This window comes from Entelurus aequoreus, linkage group LG23, assembly GCF_033978785.1.
Source record: "Entelurus aequoreus isolate RoL-2023_Sb linkage group LG23, RoL_Eaeq_v1.1, whole genome shotgun sequence".
In the NCBI taxonomy this organism is placed as follows: Eukaryota; Metazoa; Chordata; class Actinopteri; order Syngnathiformes; family Syngnathidae; genus Entelurus; species Entelurus aequoreus.
In genome coordinates, this window is record NC_084753.1 from 44,742,279 (window position 1) to 44,766,819 (window position 24,541).

Sequence of the window (24,541 nt, forward strand, 5' to 3'; positions counted from 1 at the left end):
CTGTGATCCTCCCTCTGTCCATCATCCCCACTCCCGTTGTTTAGACTACTCCGAGTTATCTCTACTCTGACACATTCCAATCTAGAAGGCCGACACCTTACTATGAGACTCTAAAGAAGGAAGAATACTAGCTATTCTTTATATGACTATAGGAGTTTAGAAAGAAGTAACACTTAAATATGGATATGATTCTGATCTGCTTCCAACAAACTATAAATGTCAACATTGTGTATGTGCTGAAAGATTCATTTATGATTGTTTATCAAAATATAACTATAGATGTCAACATTGTGTATGTGCTGAAAGATTCATTTATGATTGTTTATCAAAATATAACTATAGATGTCAACATTGTGTATGTGCTGAAAGATTCATTTATGATTGTTTATCAAAATATAACTATAGATGTCAACATTGTGTATGTGCTGAAAGATTCATTCATGACTGTTTATCAAAATATAACTATAGATGTCAACATTGTGTACGTGCTGAAAGATTCATTTATGATTGTTTATCAAAATATAACTATAGATGTCAACATTGTGTATGTGCTGAAAGATTCATTTATGATTGTTTATCAAAATATAACTATAGATGTCAACATTGTGTATGTGCTGAAATATTCATTTATGATTGTTTATCAAAATATAACTATAGATGTCAACATTGTGTATGTGCTGAAAGATTCATTCATGACTGTTTATCAAAATATAACTATAGATGTCAACATTGTGTACGTGCTGAAAGATTCATTTATGATTGTTTATCAAAATATAACTATAGATGTCAACATTGTGTACGTGCTGAAATATTCATTTATGATTGTTTATCAAAATATAACTATAGATGTCAACATTGTGTACGTGCTGAAAGATTCATTTATGATTGTTTATCAAAATATAACTATAGATGTCAACATTGTGTACGTGCTGAAAGATTCATTTATGATTGTTTATCAAAATATAACTATAGATGTCAACATTGTGTACGTGCTGAAAGATTCATTTATGATTGTTTATCAAAATATAACTATAGATGTCAACATTGTGTACGTGCTGAAATATTCATTTATGATTGTTTATCAAAATATAACTATAGATGTCAACATTGTGTAAGTGCTGAAAGATTCATTTATGATTGTTTATCAAAATATAACTATAGATGTCAACATTGTGTACGTGCTGAAAGATTCATTTATGATTGTTTATCAAAATATAACTATAGATGTCAACATTGTGTACGTGCTGAAAGATTCATTTATGATTGTTTATCAAAATATAACTATAGATGTCAACATTGTGTACGTGCTGAAAGATTCATTTATGATTGTTTATCAAAATATAACTATAGATGTCAACATTGTGCACGTGCTGAAAGATTCATTTATGATTGTTTATCAAAATATAACTATAGATGTCAACATTGTGTATGTGCTGAAAGATTCATTTATGATTGTTTATCAAAATATAACTATAGATGTCAACATTGTGTATGTGCTGAAATATTCATTTATGATTGTTTATCAAAATATAACTATAGATGTCAACATTGTGTATGTGCTGAAAGATTCATTCATGATTGTTTATCAAAATATAACTATAGATGTCAACATTGTGTACGTGCTGAAAGATTCATTTATGATTGTTTATCAAAATATAACTATAGATGTCAACATTGTGTACGTGCTGAAATATTCATTTATGATTGTTTATCAAAATATAACTATAGATGTCAACATTGTGTACGTGCTGAAAGATTCATTTATGATTGTTTATCAAAATATAACTATAGATGTCAACATTGTGTACGTGCTGAAAGATTCATTTATGATTGTTTATCAAAATATAACTATAGATGTCAACATTGTGTACGTGCTGAAAGATTCATTTATGATTGTTTATCAAAATATAACTATAGATGTCAACATTGTGTACGTGCTGAAAGATTCATTTATGATTGTTTATCAAAATATAACTATAGATGTCAACATTGTGTAAGTGCTGAAAGATTCATTTATGATTGTTTATCAAAATATAACTATAGATGTCAACATTGTGTACGTGCTGAAAGATTCATTTATGATTGTTTATCAAAATATAACTATAGATGTCAACATTGTGTACGTGCTGAAAGATTCATTTATGATTGTTTATCAAAATATAACTATAGATGTCAACATTGTGTACGTGCTGAAAGATTCATTTATGATTGTTTATCAAAATATAACTATAGATGTCAACATTGTGCACGTGCTGAAAGATTCATTTATGATTGTTTATCAAAATATAACTATAGATGTCAACATTGTGTATGTGCTGAAAGATTCATTTATGATTGTTTATCAAAATATAACTATAGATGTCAACATTGTGTATGTGCTGAAAGATTCATTTATGATTGTTTATCAAAATATAACTATAGATGTCAACATTGTGTATGTGCTGAAAGATTCATTTATGATTGTTTATCAAAATATAACTATAGATGTCAACATTGTGCACGTGCTGAAAGATTCATTTATGATTGTTTATCAAAATATAACTATAGATGTCAACATTGTGTATGTGCTGAAATATTAATTTATGATTGTTTATCAAAATATAACTATAGATGTCAACATTGTGTATGTGCTGAAAGATTCATTTATGATTGTTTATCAAAATATAACTATAGATGTCAACATTGTGTATGTGCTGAAATATCATTTATGATTGTTTATCAAAATATAACTATAGATGTCAAAATTGTGTACGTGCTGAAAGATTCATTTATGATTGTTTATCAAAATATAACTATAGATGTCAACATTGTGTACGTGCTGAAATATTCATTTATGATTGTTTATCAAAATATAACTATAGATGTCAACATTGTGTACGTGCTGAAAGATTCATTTATGATTGTTTATCAAAATATAACTATAGATGTCAACATTGTGTACGTGCTGAAAGATTCATTCATGATTGTTTATCAAAATATAACGAATAGGACAAATTGCGGCGTTACAAACTTTTGTGTGACGTTGCTTCCTATTTGTGATGATGACACGCTGATTGGTGATGTCTGAAGTGAATGTGACAGCGTGTCATGATCACCAAGCTCAGCTGGATAAAATACTAATCTTTAGGGTCCAGGAGGACCGACCCAATTAGGAACTGGTACTACAAAATAGCGGCACTCGGCATACATCCCTGCTGACTACTCTTAATGATTGACAGTTGTCTTTTCTACAGTAGTGTCCCTTGACAAAACTGTTGGTAACGTGGAACATGTATCATGCTGATGCAAGTCCTGGGTCAGGTCTATCTAGTCATCAACATATGTGCTGCTCTTACACAATATTCTTTCAAAATGTCTTTCAGTCGCCATCTGAACTGAACCAGTTCTGCTAATATTCTCCATCCAGTGTGACGTGAGAACCAAGACAGTCTATGTGGACGTTACAGCCTGTTACCTGTCAGAAGAGGGACTACAACGTGTCAGTACCTACCTCCCTCCACCAGAGGGGGCTGGTGAGTTTATGGCTTGGACCATGTCTGTGGTGAGGGCGTCCAACAGACTCGTTATGAACTCCACTTTCTTCCCCTCGGGGCAACCTGGTGTCAATCAAGCACAAACACACTTGGTTACTAATTTGACTCGTTACAGAGTCCTTAAAGACACAGTCTGACTAATTTGACTTGTTACAGAGTCCTTAAAGGCACAGTCTGACTAATTTGACTTGTTACAGAGTCCTTAAAGACACAGTCTAACTAATTTGACTTGTTACAGAGTCCTTAAAGACACAGTCTGACTAATTTGACTTGTTACAGAGTCCTTAAAGGCACAGTCTGACTAATTTGACTTGTTACAGAGTCCTTAAAGACACAGTCTAACTAATTTGACTTGTTACAGAGTCCTTAAAGACACAGTCTGGCTAATTTGACTTGTTACAGAGTCCTTAAAGACACAGTCTGACTAATTTGACTTGTTACAGAGTCCTTAAAGACACAGTCTGACTAATTTGACTTGTTACAGAGTCCTTAAAGACACAGTCTGACTAATTTGACTTGTTACAGAGTCCTTAAAGGCACAGTCTGACTAATTTGACTTGTTACAGTCCTTAAAGACACAGTCTGACTAATTTGACTTGTTACAGAGTCCTTAAAGACACAGTCTGACTAATTTGACTTGTTACAGAGTCCTTAAAGGCACAGTCTGACTAATTTGACTTGTTACAGAGTCCTTAAAGACACAGTCTAACTAATTTGACTTGTTACAGTCCTTAAAGACAGTCTGACTAATTTGACTTGTTACAGAGTCCTTAAAGACACAGTGTGACTAATTTGACTTGTTACAGTGTCCTTAAGGACATAGTGTGACTAATTTGACTTGTCCCTTCATACAGAGACTGAAACTGGCTAAACCTTTTATGAAGACCATTAAGAAGTACACCGCTGAGGCTGTGGGGGAGCTGCGCGCATGTTTGGAGACGACCGACTGGGGGGCAATTGGAGCGGCCACGGACAATCTGGACGAGTATACGGACACTGTGACCTCATACATACGGTTCAATGAAGCGTGCATCATTCCAACGTGCACCAGGGCTTGTTATAACAACGACAAGCCCTGGTTCACGCTCAAGCTCCGACAGCTGCGCAAGAAGAAGGAGGCTGCGTTGAGGAGTACAGAGAAGCAAAGAACCACTTCAACAGGGAAGTGGAGAAAGCTAAATCTGTGTACTGTAACCGTCTACAGGAACAGTTCAGCTCCAATGACTCTGCAGCCGCGTGGAGAGGGCTAAGAGCCATTACGAACTATAAGCCCAAAGACCCCAGGCCCTGAATGACTGGACTCTCGCTCAGGGCTTCAACACACATTACTGTCGTCACGAACGGCCTTCAGCTCATCAAAGCTCTGCTCCCCCCACCACCATCACCCTCCCCACCAACGCCAGCACTTCTTTAAAGGACTTAAAGGACTCCAAGGACATCAAAGGACTCCAAGAACATCACAGGACTTCATCGAAAGCCCTCTCCATCCGAGAGGAGGATGTACGCCAGCAGTTCTTGAAGCTGAACACGCAGAAGGCCGGATGGTGTCGCCCCTTCCACCCTGAGACACTGCGCGGATCAGCTGGCTCCTGTCTTCACTGACATTTTTAACACCTCTCTGGAGCTATGTTGCGTCCTGTCCTGCTTCAAGACCTCCACCATTGTCCCTGTCCCCAAGAAACCACGGATCACAGGACTTAAAGACTAAAGGCCGGTGGCGCTGACGTCTGTGGTCATGAAGTCCTTTGAGCGCTTGGTCCTGCCCCACCTCAAGGACATCACCGCCCCCCTCCTTGACCCACTGCAGTTCGCCTACAGAGCCAACAGGTCTGTGGATGATGCAGTGAACCTGGCCCTCCACTTCATCCTGGAGCATCTGGACTCCCCAGGAACCTACGCCAGGATCCTGTTTGTGGACTTCAGCTCTGCCTTCAACACCATCCTCCCTGGACTGCTATGAGACAAGCGGTACCAGGTCAGTGTCCTTCTGCAGTTGGATCAATGACTTCCTGACGGACCGAAGACAGCACGTGCGGCTGGGGAAGATTGTCTCGGACAGTCGAACCATGAACACTGGTACTCCTCAGGGCTGTGTACTTTCCACCTGGCTCTTCTCCCTGTATACAAACTGCTGCACCTCCATTCACCAGTCCGTAAAACTGCTCAAGTTTGCGGACAATACCCTCATCGGGCTCATCTCGGATGGCGACGAGTCCGCCTACAGGAGAGAGGTGGACCGGGCTGGCATCCTGATGCAGCCTCAACAACCTGGAGCTGAACGCCCAGAAAACAGTGGAGATGATCATGGACTTCAGGAAAGTCACAGCCCCACCATCCCCCCTCACCCTGATTGACTCTCCCACCCCCGTCTCCATTGTGGACTCCTTCCGTTTCATGGGCACCACCATCACCCAGGACCTCAAGTGGGAGTCGACCATCAGCTCCCTCATCAAGAAGGCCCAGCAGAGGATGTACTTCCTGCGGCAGCTGAGGAAACTTATGGTGCCGACCGAGATGCTGGTGCAGTTTTACTCAGCCATCATCGAGTCCATCCTCACCTCCTCCATCACCGTGTGGTTCCCCCGGCGCCACAGTCGACTGCAGCGCATTATACGTGCTTCTGAGAAGGTTATTGGCTGTAAGCGCCCATCCCTCCAGGACCTGTTCTCCTCCAGGACCAGGAGGCGTGTGGGTGGGATCACAGCTGACTCTTCTCACCCTGGACACAGACTATTCTCCCTTCTACCCCTCAGGCAGGAGACTACGCTCCATCCAGACCCACACCTCCCGCCATCTGAACAGTTTTTCCCCCTCGGCCATCAGACACATGAACAATAACAAGATCTGATAGCTCAGTTACAGCTCATGTTATTCTATTCTGTGTTCTATTTGTTCTATGTTGCACCATTGCACCAAGTACAATTGCCAGTTTGTGAACCACATCAGTGTGTAAAGGATATCACCACATGGGCTCAGGAACACTTCAGAAAACCACTGTCAGTAACTACAGTTGGTCGCTACATCTGTAAGTGCAAGTTAAAACTCTACTATGCAAAGCCAAAGCCATTTATCAACAACACCCAGACATGCTTCGCTGGGCCCGAGCTCATCTAAGATGGACTGATGCAAAGTGGAGACATTATTAATTATTAATAAGGTATATTAATACGTTCTATTAATAAGGTATATTAATAAGGTATATTAATAAGTTATATTCCCAATTTTCACTCCACTTGACACATTTGGGAGCATTTTGGGTCCAGCAGTAAACATAGTGCGGACTAGAGTCTAGGTACCTGACCACTGTGGTTTGTGAGCCAAAGCAAGGGTGTGACACCTTGAGCTAACATACCTAACTTTTGACAATGTCATAACTTTAGTACTAAACAGCATGCGTTGGTGTACACCTGTAGTAACTTATAGTACCTTATAGTAACTTATAGCAACTTATAGTCACTTATAGTAACTTATAGTACAGTATAGTAATTTATAGCAACTTATAGTCACTTATAGTATCTTATAGTCACTTAGAGTAATTTAGACTTATAGTAACTTATAGTACCTAATAGTAACTTATAGCAACTTATAGTCACTTATAGTAACTTATAGTATCTTATAGCAACTTATAGTCACTTATAGTAACTTATAGTCACTTATAGTCACTTATAGTCACTTATTGTAACTTAGTCACTTATAGTAACTTATGCTCACTTATAGTAACTTATAGTACCTTATAGTAACTTATAGCAACTTATAGTCACTTATAGTAACTTATAGTACCGTATAGTAACTTATAGCAACTTATAGTCACTTATAGTATCTTATAGTCACTTAGAGTAATTTAGACTTATAGTAACTTATAGTACCTAATAGTAACTTATAGCAACTTATAGTCACTTATAGTAACTTATAGTATCTTATAGTAACTTATAGCAACTTATAGTCACTTATAGTAACTTACAGTCACTTAGAGTAACTTATAGTCACTTATAGTCACTTATAGTCACGTATTGTAACTTATAGTCACTTATAGTAACTTATGCTCACTTATAGTAACGTATAGTACCTTATAGTAACTTATAGCAACTTATAGTCACTTATAGTAACTTATAGTACCTAATAGTAACTTATAGCAACTTATAGTCACTTATAGTAACTTATAGTATCTTATAGTCACTTATAGTCACTTATAGTCACTTATTGTAACTTATAGTCACTTATAGTAACTTATGCTCACTTATAGTAACTTATAGTACTTTATAGTAACTTATAGCAACTTATAGTCACTTATAGTAACTTATAGTACTGTATAGTAACTTATAGCAACTTATAGTCACTTATAGTATCTTATAGTCACATAGAGTAATTTAGACTTATAGTAACTTATAGTACCTAATAGTAACTTATAGCAACTTATAGTCACTTATAGTAACTTATAGTATCTTATAGTAACTTATAGCAACTTATAGTCACTTATAGTAACTTATAGTCACTTAGAGTAACTTATAGTCACTTATAGTCACTTATTGTAACTTATAGTCACTTATAGTAACTTATGCTCACTTATAGTAACTTATAGTAACTTATAGTGACTTATAGTAACTTATAGTCACTTATAGTAACCTATAGTGACTTATAATAACTTATAGTCACCTATAGTTACCTATAGTTACCTATAGTAACTAATACCTGTCAGGTCTCTGCCTTGGAAAAGATCTTCTGAGTCTGGGAGGTGAGACCGTGGCGCTTTGTCACATTCTGGCGTCTGGTACCTGTTAGACCACAGAACACAACTCTGTCACATTCTGGCGTCTGGTACCTGTTAGACCCCAGAACACAACCCTGTCACATTCTGGCGTCTGGTACCTGTTAGACCACAGAACACAACTCTGTCACATTCTGGCGTCTGGTACCTGTTAGACCCCAGAACACAACTCTGTCACATTCTGGCGCCTGGTACCTGTTAGACCCCAGAACACAAGACATGAATAGAACCAGTGTCCAAATAAAACCTGATCTCTTAAATCAATAACCTGCTTTTTGGCTTTTAATCTTTTCAAATTTGCTGTCTTTTTATAGTCTGAAACTAATGTGAGCTAGCGTGTAGAAGGCTAATGTGAGCTAGCGTGTAGAAGGCTAATGTGAGCTAGCGTGTAGAAGGCTAATGTGAGTTAGCGTGTAGAAGGCTAATGTGAGCTAGCGTGTAGAAGGCTAATGTGAGCTAGCGTGTAGAAGGCTAATGTGAGCTAGTGTGTAGAAGGCTAATGTGAGCTAGCGTGTAGAAGGCTAATGTGAGCTAGCGTGTAGAAGGCTAATGTGAGCTAGTGTGTAGAAGGCTAATGTGAGATAGCGTGTAGAAGGCTGATGTGAGCTAGCGTGTAGAAGCTAATGTGAGCTAGCGTGTAGAAGGCTAATAAAAGCCATAACTGGATGACTCCTTTTCTCCTGGCACTAGTATCCTCAATGGAAAATGACAATAAACTAAGTTTGTTGTCTCACAGCCTGCAAGGTCAGCATGTCCAACATGTCCAGCACGTCCAACATGTCCAACATGTCCAACATGTCCAGCATGTCCAACATGTCCAGCATGTCCAACATGTCCAACATGTCCAGCATGTCCAACATGTCCAACATGTCCAACATGTCCAGCATGTCCAACATGTCCAACATGTCCAACATGTCCAACATGTCCAACATGTCCAACATGTCCAACATGTCCAGCATGTCCAACATGTCCAACATGTCCAACATGTCCAGCATGTCCAACATGTCCAACATGTCCAACATGTCCAACATGTCCAGCATGTCCAGCATGTCCAGCATGTCCATCATGTCCAACATGTCCAACATGTCCAGCATGTCCAGCATGTCCAACATGTCCAACATGTCCAACATGTCCAGCATGTCCAACATGTCCAACATGTCCAACATGTCCAGCATGTCCAACATGTCCAACATGTCCAACATGTCCAACATGTCCATCATGTCCAACATGTCCAACATGTCCAGCATGTCCAGCATGTCCAACATGTCCAGCATGTCCAACATGTCCAACATGTCCAGCATGTCCAACATGTCCAACATGTCCAACATGTCCAACATGTCCAACATGTCCAACATGTCCAGCATGTCCAACATGTCCAACATGTCCAACATGTCCAACATGTCCAACATGTCCAACATGTCCAACATGTCCAGCATGTCCAGCATGTCCAGCATGTCCAACATGTCCAACATGTCCAACATGTCCAACATGTCCAACATGTCCAACATGTCCAGCATGTCCAACATGTCCAACATGTCCAACATGTCCAACATGTCCAACATGTCCAGCATGTCCAACATGTCCAACATGTCCAACATGTCCAGCATGTCCAACATGTCCAACATGTCCAACATGTCCAGCATGTCCAACATTATACACACGCAGTCAAGTTGTCACCTGGTGTAATATTGTCTTTTTTTCTTACATGTAATATTGTAACATTGTAATCTATTCTATATGTAATATTGTAATATTGTAATATTGTATTGTATTCTTACATAGCAAAAACTAAAGTAACATTGTAATAAAAACATTGTAATTCATGAGAAAAAGCTCAAATGTAGTAATATTAATAATAATGTACTTACAATATGAATGTAGTAATCTTAATAATAATGTACTTATAATACAAATGTAGTAATATTAATAATAATGTACTTATAATACAAATGTAGTAATCTTAATAATAATGTACTTATAATACAAATGTAGTAATATTAATAATAATGTACTTATAATATAAATGTAGTAATCTTAATAATGAACTTATAATACAAATGTAGTAATCTTAATAATAATGTACTTATAATACAAATGTAGTAATATTAATAATAATGTACTTATATACAAGTGTAGTAATATTAATAATAATGTACTTATAATACAAATGTAGTAATATTAATAATAATGTACTTATAATACAAATGTAGTAATATTAATAATAATGTACTTATATACAAGTGTAGTAATATTAATAATAATGTACTTATAATACAAATGTTGTAAAATAATAATAATGTACTTATAATACAAATGTAGTAATATTAATAATAATGTACTTATATACAAGTGTAGTAATATTAATAATAATGTACTTATAATACAAATGTTGTAAAATAATAATGATGTACTTATAATACAAATGTAGTAATATTAATAATAATGTACTTATATACAAATGTAGTAATATTAATAATAATGTACTTATAATACAAATGTAGTAATATTAATAATAATGTACTTATAATACAATGTTGTAATATTAATAATAATGTACTTATAATACAAATGTTGTAATATTAATAATAATTTACTTATAATACAAATGTAGTAATCTTAATAATAATGTACTTACAATATGAATGTAGTAATCTTAATAATAATGTTTTTCTAATACAAATGTAGTAATATTAATAATAATGTACTTACAAGATGAATGTAGTAATCTTAATAATAATGTATTTCTAATACAAATGTAGTAATATTAATAATAATGTACTTATAATACAAATGTAGTAATCTTAATAATAATGTACTTTTAATATAAATGTATTAATCTTAATAATAATTAACTTATAATACAAATGTAGTAATCTTAATAATAATGTACTTATAATACAAATGTAGTAATATTAATAATAATGTACTTATAATACAAATGTAGTAATATTAATAATAATGTACTTATAGTACAATGTTTTAATATTAATAATAATGTACTTATAATACAAATGTTGTAATATTAATAATAATTTACTTATAATACAAATGTAGTAATCTTAATAATAATGTACTTACAATATGAATGTAGTAATCTTAATAATAATGTACTTATAATACAAATGTAGTAATATTAATAATAATGTACTTATAATACAAATGTAGTAATATTAATAATAATGTACTTATAATACAAATGTAGTAATATTAATAATAATGTACTTACAATATGAATGTAGTAATCTTAATAATAATTTACTTATAATACAAATGTAGTAATCTTAATAATAATGTACTTACAATATGAATGTAGTAATCTTAATAATAATGTACTTCTAATACAAATGTAGTAATATTAATAATAATGTACTTATAATTCAAATGTAGTAATCTTAATAATAATGTACTTATAATACAAATGTAGTAATATTAATAATAATGTACTTACAATATGAATGTAGTAATCTTAATAATAATGTACTTTTAATACAAATGTAGTCATATTAATAATAATGTACTTATAATACAAATGTAGTAATCTTAATAATAATGTACTTATAATACAAATGTAGTAATCTTAATAATAATGTACTTATAATATAAATGTAGTAATCTTAATAATAATGAACTTATAATACAAATGTAGTAATCTTAATAATAATGTACTTATAATACAAATGTAGTAATCTTAATAATAATGTACTTATAATACAAATGTAGTAATATTAATAATAATGTACTTATATACAAGTGTAGTAATATTGATAATAATGTACTTACAATACAAATGTAGTAATATTAATAATAATGTACTTTGAGACACTTGTGATTTAGGGCTATATAATTAAACATTGATTGATTGATTGTTTGATTGATTGATTGTAATATTAATAATAATGTACTTATAATACAAATGTAGTAATATTAATAATAATGTACTTATAATACAAATGTTGTAATATTAATAATAATGTACTTATAATACAAATGTAGTAATATTAATAATAATGTACTTATAATACAAATGTTGTAATATTAATAATAATGTACTTATAATACAAATGTAGTAATATTAATAATAATGTACTTTGAGACACTTGTGATTTAGGGCTATATAAATAAACATTGATTGATTGATTGATTGATTGATTGATTGATTGATTGATTGTAATATTAATAATAATGTACTTATAATACAAATGTAGTGATATTAATAATAATGTAATATTAATAACAATGTACTTATAATACAAATGTTGTAATATTAATAATAATGTACTTATAATACAAATGTTGTAATATAAATACTAATGTACTTATAATACAAATGTAGTAATCTTAATATTAATGTACTTATAATACAAATATAGTAATATTAATAATAATGTACTTATAATACAAATGTAGTAATATTAATAGTAATGAACTTATAATACAAATGTAGTAATATTAATAATAATGTACTTATAATACAAAGGTAGTAATATTAATAGTAATGTACTTATAATACAAATGTAGTAATATTAATAATAATGTACTTATAATACAAATGTAGTAATATTAATAATAATGTACTGTATCTGTAATCAGATAAGAAGATGTCAAAATGGCCCCTGCATACGTTGACTTGGACTAAATATCACAATTATTCATGTTTACTTTTTACAATCACTATTAGCACATACAGAGCTGGTATCGGCGGTATCGACATTTCAGTATCGCCCGGCGACTGTGGCATGATGAGCAGTTACCTGGTGGAGGTCCTTGGTATGGGTCTTCCTGTGTCCACCTGCACACACCAGCAGTACCCTGTGGACTGGTGGCACTGGACCGCCTGGTAGAGGCCCCGGGGCCCGCAGTCGGGGATGAAAATGGCCTCGCGAGGGTTCTGCCGGGCCTCGTCCAGAGCACTCTGTCTCTCTTGGTCACATGACGGAACTTTCTCTGGAACCAGGACAAACTCGTCATCACTCCTGATATGAAGGAAACCTTCAATTGGCCCCCGGGACACATTGACTCCGTGTTTACACTAGTTGGCCCCTGGGACACCTTGACTCCATGTTTACACTAGTTGGCCCCTGGGACACCTTGTCTCCATGTTTACACTAATTGGCACCTGGGACACCTTGTCTCCATGTTTACACTAATTGGCCCCTGGGACACCTTGTCTCCATGTTTACACTAATTGGCCCCTGGGACACCTTGTCTCCATGTTTACACTAGTTGGCCCCTGGGACACCTTGTCTCCATGTTTACACTAGTTGGCCCCTGGGACACCTTGTCTCCATGTTTACACTAGTTGGCCCCTGGGACACCTTGTCTCCATGTTTACACTAGTTGGCCCCTGGGACACCTTGTCTCCATGTTTACACTAGTTGGCCCCTGGGACACCTTGTCTCCATGTTTACACTAATTGGCACCTGGGACACCTTGTCTCCATGTTTACACTAATTGGCCCCTGGGACACCTTGTCTCCATGTTTACACTAATTGGCCCCTGGGACACCTTGTCTCCATGTTTACACTAATTGGCCCCTGGGACACCTTGTCTCCATGTTTACACTAATTGGCCCCTGGGACACCTTGTCTCCATGTTTACACTAATTGGCCCCTGGGACACCTTGTCTCCATGTTTACACTAATTGGCCCCTGGGACACCTTGTCTCCATGTTTACACTAATTGGCCCTGGGACACCTTGTCTCCATGTTTACACTAATTGGCCCCTGGGACACCTTGTCTCCATGTTTACACTAGTTGGCCCCTGGGACACCTTGTCTCCATGTTTACACTAGTTGGCCCCTGGGACACCTTGTCTCCATGTTTACACTAATTGGCCCCTGGGACACCTTGTCTCCATGTTTACACTAGTTGGCCCCTGGGACACCTTGTCTCCATGTTTACACTAGTTGGCCCCTGGGACACCTTGTCTCCATGTTTACACTAGTTGGCACCTGAGACACCTTGTCTCCATGTTTACACTAGTTGGCCCCTGGGACACATTGTCTCCATGTTTACACTAATTGGCCCCCGCGACACCTTGTCTCCATGTTTACACTAATTGGCCCCCGCGACACCTTGTCTCCATGTTTACACTAATTGGCCCCTGGGACACCTTGTCTCCATGTTTACACTAATTGGCCCCTGGGACACCTTCTCTCCATGTTTACACTAATTGGCCCCTGGGACACCTTCTCTCCATGTTTACACTAATTGGCCCCTGGGACACCTTGTCTCCATGTTTACACTAATTGGCCCCGGGGACACCTTCTCTCCATGTTTACACTAATTGGCCCCTGGTCCACCTTCTCTCCATGTTTACACTAATTGGCCCCTGGGACACCTTGTCTCCGTGTTTACACTAATTGGCCCCTGGGACACCTTGTCTCCATGTTTACACTAATTGGCCCCTGGGACACCTTGTCTCCATGTTTACACTAATTGGCCCCCGCGACACCTTGTCTCCATGTTTACACTAATTGGCCCCTGGGACACCTTGTCTCCATGTTTACACTAATTGGCCCCTGGGACACCTTCTCTCCATGTTTACACTAATTGGCCCCTGGGACACCTTCTCTCCATGTTTACACTAATTGGCCCCTGGGACACCTTGTCTCCATGTTTACACTAATTGGCCCCGGGGACACCTTCTCTCCATGTTTACACTAATTGGCCCCTGGTCCACCTTCTCTCCATGTTTACACTAATTGGCCCCTGGGACACCTTGTCTCCGTGTTTACACTAATTGGCCCCTGGGACACCTTGTCTCCATGTTTACACTAATTGGCCCCTGGGACACCTTGTCTCCATGTTTACACTAATTGGCCCCTGGGACACCTTGTCTCCATGTTTACACTAATTGGCCCCTGGGACACCTTGTCTCCATGTTTACACTAATTGGCCCCTGGGACACCTTGTCTCCATGTTTACACTAATTGGCCCCTGGGACACCTTGTCTCCATGTTTACACTAATTGGCTCCTGGGACACCTTGTCTCCATGTTTACACTAGTTGGCCCCTGGGACACCTTGTCTCCATGTTTACACTAGTTGGCCCCTGGGACACCTTGTCTCCATGTTTACACTAGTTGGCCCCTGGGACACCTTGTCTCCATGTTTACACTAATTGGCCCCTGGGACACCTTGTCTCCATGTTTACACTAGTTGGCCCCTGGGACACCTTGTCTCCATGTTTACACTAGTTGGCCCCTGGGACACCTTGTCTCCATGTTTACACTAGTTGGCACCTGAGACACCTTGTCTCCATGTTTACACTAGTTGGCCCCTGGGACACCTTGTCTCCATGTTTACACTAATTGGCACCTGGGACACCTTCTCTCCATGTTTACACTAATTGGCCCCCGCGACACCTTGTCTCCATGTTTACACTAATTGGCCCCTGGGACACCTTGTCTCCATGTTTACACTAATTGGCCCCTGGGACACCTTCTCTCCATGTTTACACTAATTGGCCCCTGGGACACCTTCTCTCCATGTTTACACTAATTGGCCCCTGGGACACCTTGTCTCCATGTTTACACTAATTGGCCCCGGGGACACCTTCTCTCCATGTTTACACTAATTGGCCCCTGGTCCACCTTCTCTCCATGTTTACACTAATTGGCCCCTGGGACACCTTGTCTCCGTGTTTACACTAATTGGCCCCTGGGACACCTTGTCTCCATGTTTACACTAATTGGCCCCTGAGACACCTTGTCTCCATGTTTACACTAATTGGCCCCTGAGACACCTTGTCTCCATGTTTACACTAATTGGCCCCTGAGACACATTGTCTCCATGTTTACACTAGTTGGCCCCTGGGACACCTTGTCTCCATGTTTACACTAGTTGGCCCCTGGGACACCTTGTCTCCATGTTTACACTAATTGGCCCCTGGGACACCTTGTCTCCATGTTTACACTAGTTGGCCCCTGGGACACCTTGTCTCCATGTTTACGCTAGTTGGCCCCTGGGACACCTTGTCTCCATGTTTACCCTAGTTGGCCCCTGGGACACCTTGTCTCCATGTTTACACTAATTGGCCCCTGGGACACCTTGTCTCCATGTTTACACTAGTTGGCCCCTGGGACACATTGTCTCCATGTTTACACTAATTGGCCCCTGGGACACCTTGTCTCCATGTTTACACTGATTGGCCCCTGGGACACCTTGTCTCCATGTTTACACTAATTGGCCCCTGGGACACCTTGTCTCCATGTTTACACTAATTGGCCCCTGAGACACCTTGTCTCCGTGTTTACACCAATTGGCCCCTGGGACACCTTGTCTCCATGTTTACACTAATTGGCCCCTGGGACACCTTGTCTCCATGTTTACACTAATCGGCCCCTGGGACACCTTGTCTCTATGTTTACACTACCTGGCCCCTGGGACACCTTGTCTCCATGTTTACACTAATTGGCCCCTGAGACACCTTGTCACCATGTTTACACTAATTGGCCCCTGGGACACATTCTCTCCATGTTTACACTAATTGGCCCCGGGGACACCTTCTCTCCATGTTTACACTAATTGGCCCCTGGGACACCTTGTCTCCATGTTTACACTAATTGGCCCCTGGGACACCTTGTCTCCATGTTTACACTACCTGGCCCCTAGGACACCTTGTCTCCATGTTTACACTAATTGGCCCCTGGGACACCTTGTCTCCATGTTTACACTAATTGGCCCCTGGGACACCTTGTCTCCATGTTTACACTAATTGGCCCCCGCGACACCTTGTCTCCATGTTTACACTAATTGGCCCCTGGGACACCTTGTCTCCATGTTTACACTAATTGGCCCCTGGGACACCTTCTCTCCATGTTTACACTAATTGGCCCCTGGGACACCTTCTCTCCATGTTTACACTAATTGGCCCCTGGGACACCTTGTCTCCATGTTTACACTAATTGGCCCCTGGTCCACCTTCTCTCCATGTTTACACTAATTGGCCCCTGGGACACCTTGTCTCCATGTTTACACTAATTGGCCCCTGAGAAACCTTGTCTCCATGTTTACACTAATTGGCCCCGGGGACACCTTCTCTCCATGTTTACACTAATTGGCCCCTGGTCCACCTTCTCTCCATGTTTACACTAATTGGCCCCTGGGACACCTTGTCTCCGTGTTTACACTAATTGGCCCCTGGGACACCTTGTCTCCATGTTTACACTAATTGGCCCCTGGGACACCTTGTCTCCATGTTTACACTAATTGGCCCCTGGGACACCTTGTCTCCATGTTTACACTAATTGGCCCCTGAGACACCTTGTCTCCATGTTTACACTAATTGGCCCCTGAGACACCTTGTCTCCATGTTTACACTAATTGGCCCCTGAGACACCTTGTCTCCATGTTTACACTAATTGGCCCCTGGGACACCTTGTCTCCGTGTTTGCACTAATTGGCCCCTGGGACACCTTGTCTCCATGTTTACACTAATTGGCCCCCGCGACACCTTCTCTCCATGTTTACACTAATTGGCCCCTGGGACACCTTCTATCCATGTTTACACTAATTGGCCCCGGGACACCTTCTCTCCATGTTTACACTAATTGGCCCCTGGGACACCTTATCTCCATGTTTACACAAATTGGCACCTGGGACACCTTGTCTCCATGTTTACACTAATTGGCCCCTGAGACACCTTATCTCCATGTTTACACTAATTGGCCCCTGGGACACCTTGTCTCCATGTTTACACTAATTGGCCCCTGGGACACCTTATCTCCATGTTTACACTAATTGGCCCCTGGGACACCTTGTCTCCATGTTTACACTAATTGGCCCCTGGGACACCTTGTCTCCATGTTTACACTAATTGGCCCCTGGGACACCTTATCTCCATGTTTACACTAATTGACCCCCGTGACACATTGACTCCGTATTTACACTAATTGGCCCCTGGGACACATTGACTCTGTGTTTACACTAATTGGCCCCCGGGACACCTTCTCTCCATGTTTACACTAATTGGCCCCTGAGACACCTTGTCTCCATGTTTACACTATTTGGCCCCTGAGACACCTTGTCTCCATGTTTACACTAATTGGCCCCTGAGACACCTTGCCTCCATGTTTACACTAATTGGCCCCTGAGACACCTTGTCTCCATGTTTACACTAATTGGCCCCTGAAACACCTTGTCTCCATGTTTACACTAATTGGCCCCTGGGACACCTTGTCTCCATGTTTACACTAATTGGCCCCTGGGACACCTTGTCTCCGTGTTTACACTAATTGGCCCCTGGGACACCTTGTCTCCATGTTTACACTAGTTGGCCCCTGGGACACCTTGTCTCCATGTTTACACTAGTTGGCCCCTGGGACACCTTGTCTCCATGTTTACACTAATTGGCCCCTGGGACACCTTGTCTCCATGTTTACACTAGTTGGCCCCTGGGACACCTTGTCTCCATGTTTACACTAGTTGGCCCCTGGGACACCTTGTCTCCATGTTTACACTAGTTGGCCCCTGGGACACCTTGTCTCCATGTTTACACTAATTGGCCCCTGGGACACCTTGTCTCCATGTTTACACTAGTTGGCCCCTGGGACACATTGTCTCCATGTTTACACTAATTGGCCCCTGGGACACCTTGTCTCCATGTTTACACTGATTGGCCCCTGGGACACCTTGTCTCCATGTTTACACTAATTGGCCCCTGGGACACCTTGTCTCCATGTTTACACTAATTGGCCCTTGAGACACCTTGTCTCCGTGTTTACACTAATTGGCCCCTGGGACACCTTGTCTCCATGTTTACACTAATTGGCCCTTGAGACACCTTGTCTCCGTGTTTACACCAATTGGCCCCTGGGACACCTTGTCCCCATGTTTACACTAATTGGCCCCTGGGACACCTTGTCTCCATGTTTACACTAATCGGCCCCTGGGACACCTTGTCTCTATGTTTACACTACCTGGCCCCTGGGACACCTTGTCTCCATGTTTACACTAATTGGCCCCTGAGACACCTTGTCACCATGTTTACACTAATTGGCCCCTGGGACACATTCTCTCCATGTTTACACTAATTGGCCCCTGGGACACCTTCTATCCATGTTTACACTAATTGGCCCCGGGACACCTTCTCTCCATGTTTACACTAATTGGCCCCTGGGACACCTTATCTCCATGTTTACACAAATTGGCACCTGGGACACCTTGTCTCCATGTTTACACTAATTGGCCCCTGAGACACCTTATCTCCATGTTTACACTAATTGGCCCCTGGGACACCTTGTCTCCATGTTTACACTAATTGGCCCCTGGGACACCTTATCTCCATGTTTACACTAATTGGCCCCTGGGACACCTTGTCTCCATGTTTACACTAATTGGCCCCTGGGACACCTTGTCTCCATGTTTACACTAATTGACCCCCGTGACACATTGACTCCGTATTTACACTAATTGGCCCCTGGGACACATTGACTCTGTGTTTACACTAATTGGCCCCCGGGACACCTTCTCTCCATGTTTACACTAATTGGCCCCTGAGACACCTTGTCTCCATGTTTACACTATTTGGCCCCTGAGACACCTTGTCTCCATGTTTACACTAATTGGCCCCTGAGACACCTTGCCTCCATGTTTACACTAATTGGCCCCTGAGACACCTTGTCTCCATGTTTACACTAATTGGCCCCTGAAACACCTTGTCTCCATGTTTACACTAATTGGCCCCTGGGACACCTTGTCTCCATGTTTACACTAATTGGCCCCTGGGACACCTTGTCTCCGTGTTTACACTAATTGGCCCGTGGGACACCTTGTCTCCATGTTTACACTAGTTGGCCCCTGGGACACCTTGTCTCCATGTTTACACTAGTTGGCCCCTGGGACACCTTGTCTCCATGTTTACACTAATTGGCCCCTGGGACACCTTGTCTCCATGTTTACACTAGTTGGCCCCTGGGACACCTTGTCTCCATGTTTACACTAGTTGGCCCCTGGGACACCTTGTCTCCATGTTTACACTAGTTGGCCCCTGGGACACCTTGTCTCCATGTTTACACTAATTGGCCCCTGGGACACCTTGTCTCCATGTTTACACTAGTTGGCCCCTGGGACACATTGTCTCCATGTTTACACTAATTGGCCCCTGGGACACCTTGTCTCCATGTTTACACTGATTGGCCCCTGGGACACCTTGTCTCCATGTTTACACTAATTGGCCCCTGGGACACCTTGTCTCCATGTTTACACTAATTGGCCCTTGAGACACCTTGTCTCCGTGTTTACACTAATTGGCCCCTGGGACACCTTGTCTCCATGTTTACACTAATTGGCCCTTGAGACACCTTGTCTCCGTGTTTACACCAATTGGCCCCTGGGACACCTTGTCTCCATGTTTACACTAATTGGCCCCTGGGACACCTTGTCTCCATGTTTACACTAATCGGCCCCTGGGACACCTTGTCTCTATGTTTACACTACCTGGCCCCTGGGACACCTTGTCTCCATGTTTACACTAATTGGCCCCTGAGACACCTTGTCACCATGTTTACACTAATTGGCCCCTGGGACACATTCTCTCCATGTTTACACTAATTGGCCCCGGGGACACCTTCTCTCCATGTTTACATTAATTGGCCCCTGGGACACCTTGTCTCCATGTTTACACTAATTGGCCCCTGGGACACCTTGTCTCCATGTTTACACTACCTGGCCCCTAGGACTCCTTGTCTCCATGTTTACACTAATTGGCCCCTGGGACACCTTGTCTCCATGTTTACACTAATTGGCCCCTGGGACACCTTGTCTCCATGTTTACACTAATTGGCCCCCGCGACACCTTGTCTCCATGTTTACACTAATTGGCCCCTGGGACACCTTGTCTCCATGTTTACACTAATTGGCCCCTGGGACACCTTCTCTCCATGTTTACACTAATTGGCCCCTGGGACACCTTCTCTCCATGTTTACACTAATTGGCCCCTGGGACACCTTGTCTCCATGTTTACACTAATTGGCCCCTGGGACACCTTGTCTCCATGTTTACACTACCTGGCCCCTAGGACACCTTGTCTCCATGTTTACACTAATTGGCCCCTGGGACACCTTGTCTCCATGTTTACACTAATTGGCCCCTGGGACACCTTGTCTCCATGTTTACACTAATTGGCCCCCGCGACACCTTGTCTCCATGTTTACACTAATTGGCCCCTGGGACACCTTGTCTCCATGTTTACACTAATTGGCCCCTGGGACACCTTCTCTCCATGTTTACACTAATTGGCCCCTGGGACACCTTGTCTCCATGTTTACACTAATTGGCCCCTGAGAAACCTTGTCTCCATGTTTACACTAATTGGCCCCTGAGAAACCTTGTCTCCATGTTTACACTAATTGGCCCCGGGGACACCTTCTCTCCATGTTTACACTAATTGGCCCCTGGTCCACCTTCTCTCCATGTTTACACTAATTGGCCCCTGGGACACCTTGTCTCCGTGTTTACACTAATTGGCCCCTGGGAGACCTTGTCTCCATGTTTACACTAATTGGCCCCTGGGACACCTTGTCTCCATGTTTACACTAATTGGCCCCTGGGACACCTTGTCTCCATGTTTACACTAATTGGCCCCTGAGACACCTTGTCTCCATGTTTACACTAATTGGCCCCTGAGACACCTTGTCTCCATGTTTACACTAATTGGCCCCTGAGACACCTTGTCTCCATGTTTACACTAATTGGCCCCTGGGACACCTTGTCTCCGTGTTTGCACTAATTGGCCCCTGGGACACCTTGTCTCCATGTTTACACTAATCGGCCCCCGCGACACCTTCTCTCCATGTTTACACTATTTGGCCCCTGGGACACCTTGTCTCCATGTTTACACTAATTGGCCCTTGAGACACCTTGTCTCCGTGTTTACACCAATTGGCCCCTGGGACACCTTATCTCCATGTTTACACAAATTGGCCCCTGGGACACCTTGTCTCCATGTTTACACTAATTGGCCCCTGAGACACCTTATCTCCATGTTTACACTAATTGGCCCCTGGGACACCTTGTCTCCATGTTTACACTAATTGGCCCCTGGGACACCTTATCTCCATGTTTACACTAATTGGCCCCTGGGACACCTTGTCTCCATGTTTACACTAATTGGCCCCTGGGACACCTTGTCTCCATGTTTACACTAATTGGCCCCCGTGACACATTGACTCCGTATTTACACTAATTGGCCCCTGGGACACATTGACTCTGTGTTTACACTAATTGGCCCCCGGGACACCTTCTCTCCATGTTTACACTAATTGGCCCCTGAGACACCTTGTCTCCATGTTTACACTAATTGGCCCCTGAGACACCTTGTCTCCATGTTTACACTAATTGGCCCCTGAGACACCTTGCCTCCATGTTTACACTAATTGGCCCCTGAGACACCTTGTCTCCATGTTTACACTAATTGGCCCCTGAAACACCTTGTCTCCATGTTTACACTAATTGGCCCCTGGGACACCTTGTCTCCATGTTTACACTAATTGGCCCCTGGGACACCTTGTCTCCGTGTTTACACTAATTGGCCCGTGGGACACCTTGTCTCCATGTTTACACTAATTGGCCCCCGCGACACCTTCTCTCCATGTTTACACTAATTGGCCCCTGGGACACCTTCTCTCCATGTTTACACTAATTGGCCCCGGGACACCCTCTCTCCATGTTTACACTAATTGGCCCCTGGGACACCTTATCTCCATGTTTACACTAATTGGCCCCTGGGACACCTTATCTCCATGTTTACACTAATTGGCCCCTGGGACACCTTGTCTCCATGTTTACACTAATTGGCCCCCGTGACACATTGACTCCGTATTTACACTAATTGGCCCCTGCGACACATTGACTCTGTGTTTACACTAATTGGCCCCCGGGACACCTTCTCTCCATGTTTACACTAATTGGCCCCCACGACACATTGACTCCGTATTTACACTAATTGGCCCCTGGGACATCTTCTCTCCATGTTTACACTAATTGGCCCCCGGGACACCTTCTCTCTGTATTTACACTAATTGGCTGCTGCCAGATCATTATTAAGAAAAAATGACCGACAGGAAGGCGACAAACACTTTTTATTTCAACAGACTCTCGTCAAGACCGACCCTTCACAATAAAAGCCCTGCTCCATCCTGCCTGCGCTAACAAAATAAGAGTGTCATGAAGCTATCAAGCTAGGGGGTTAGCATTTCTTGTAAAGTGCATAAAAAGGAGCATGGAAGATGGACAGAAAGGAGGACTGGATGTTATCATCACTAATGTCTGATTGCAATCATCAACTTATGCATGGAAGAAACATGTTTGTGTTGGCATGAGACAACTCTCACTTGTTCACAAATGAATGAATAGAAATGATTACATGAATGAAGTTTGGTTGAAAAGTAGTTCGACAAAAGATGACAGTGAAGACGGAGAACAGGCCCTCCTTTTTGTCTTGCAGGCGCTGAGCCAAGGGGGATTTTTAAACTTCAGTTCTGAGCTCTCCTCTTTTTTTGTGGTTGTGTTTATGTCCGCCCTCCATGGCTGTCTTCCTCCCACCTTCCCTCGTCCTCCTCTTCCTCTCATTCCCTTCCTCCCCAAAGCCTCCTTGCTCCCGCCCGTCTCTCCCTGACTTGCAATGGCTTTCAGCTGTGCACTAATCACTGCAACATTGTTGAAGCTCTTCCAATGTGCACGTTTGCATGCTGTGATGCCAACACACGTTTGCATGCTGTGATGCCAACACACGTTTGCATGCTGTGATGCCAACACACGTTTGCATGCTGTGATGCCAACACATGTTTGCATGATGTGATGCCAACACACGTTTGCTTGCTGTGATGCCAACACACGTTTACATGCTGTGATGTCAACACACGTTTACATGTTGTGATGCCAACACATGTTTACATGCCTTGATGCTAACACACGTTTGCATGCTGTGATGCCAACACACGTTTGCATGCCTTGATGCCAACACACGTTTACATGTTGTGATGCCAACACACGTTTGCATGCTGTGATGCCAACACACGTTTACATGTTGTGATGCCAACACATGTTTACATGCCTTGATGCTAACACACGTTTGCATGCTGTGATGCCAACACACGTTAGCATGCTGTGATGCCAACACAAAAGCTGCAACCATCTTTCTTTTGTGCACTGCTTAATGGTGCTAGACCGAGGGCGTCCAAACTCCAGACCTCATTTGATTATCAGACAATGTGATTGTTGCACGTTTGCCACCATACAT

General features: G+C 41.2%; 1 protein-coding gene across 5 annotated transcripts in view; it reads right to left on the reverse strand.

Moving 5' to 3' along the window:
• Window positions 1–24,541, reverse strand: part of smoc1 (SPARC related modular calcium binding 1) — a 107,647-nt gene that overhangs the window by 24,794 nt on the left and 58,312 nt on the right. For all 5 annotated transcript variants that reach the window (XM_062033822.1, XM_062033821.1, XM_062033820.1 and 2 more), the window contains 3 exons: window positions 13,050–13,242; window positions 8,223–8,305; window positions 3,491–3,596 (listed from right to left, as the gene is read on the reverse strand). In XM_062033822.1, coding sequence (XP_061889806.1) covers window positions 3,491–3,596; window positions 8,223–8,305; window positions 13,050–13,242 — 382 coding nt within the window. The remainder of the gene's footprint in view (window positions 1–3,490; window positions 3,597–8,222; window positions 8,306–13,049; window positions 13,243–24,541) is intronic.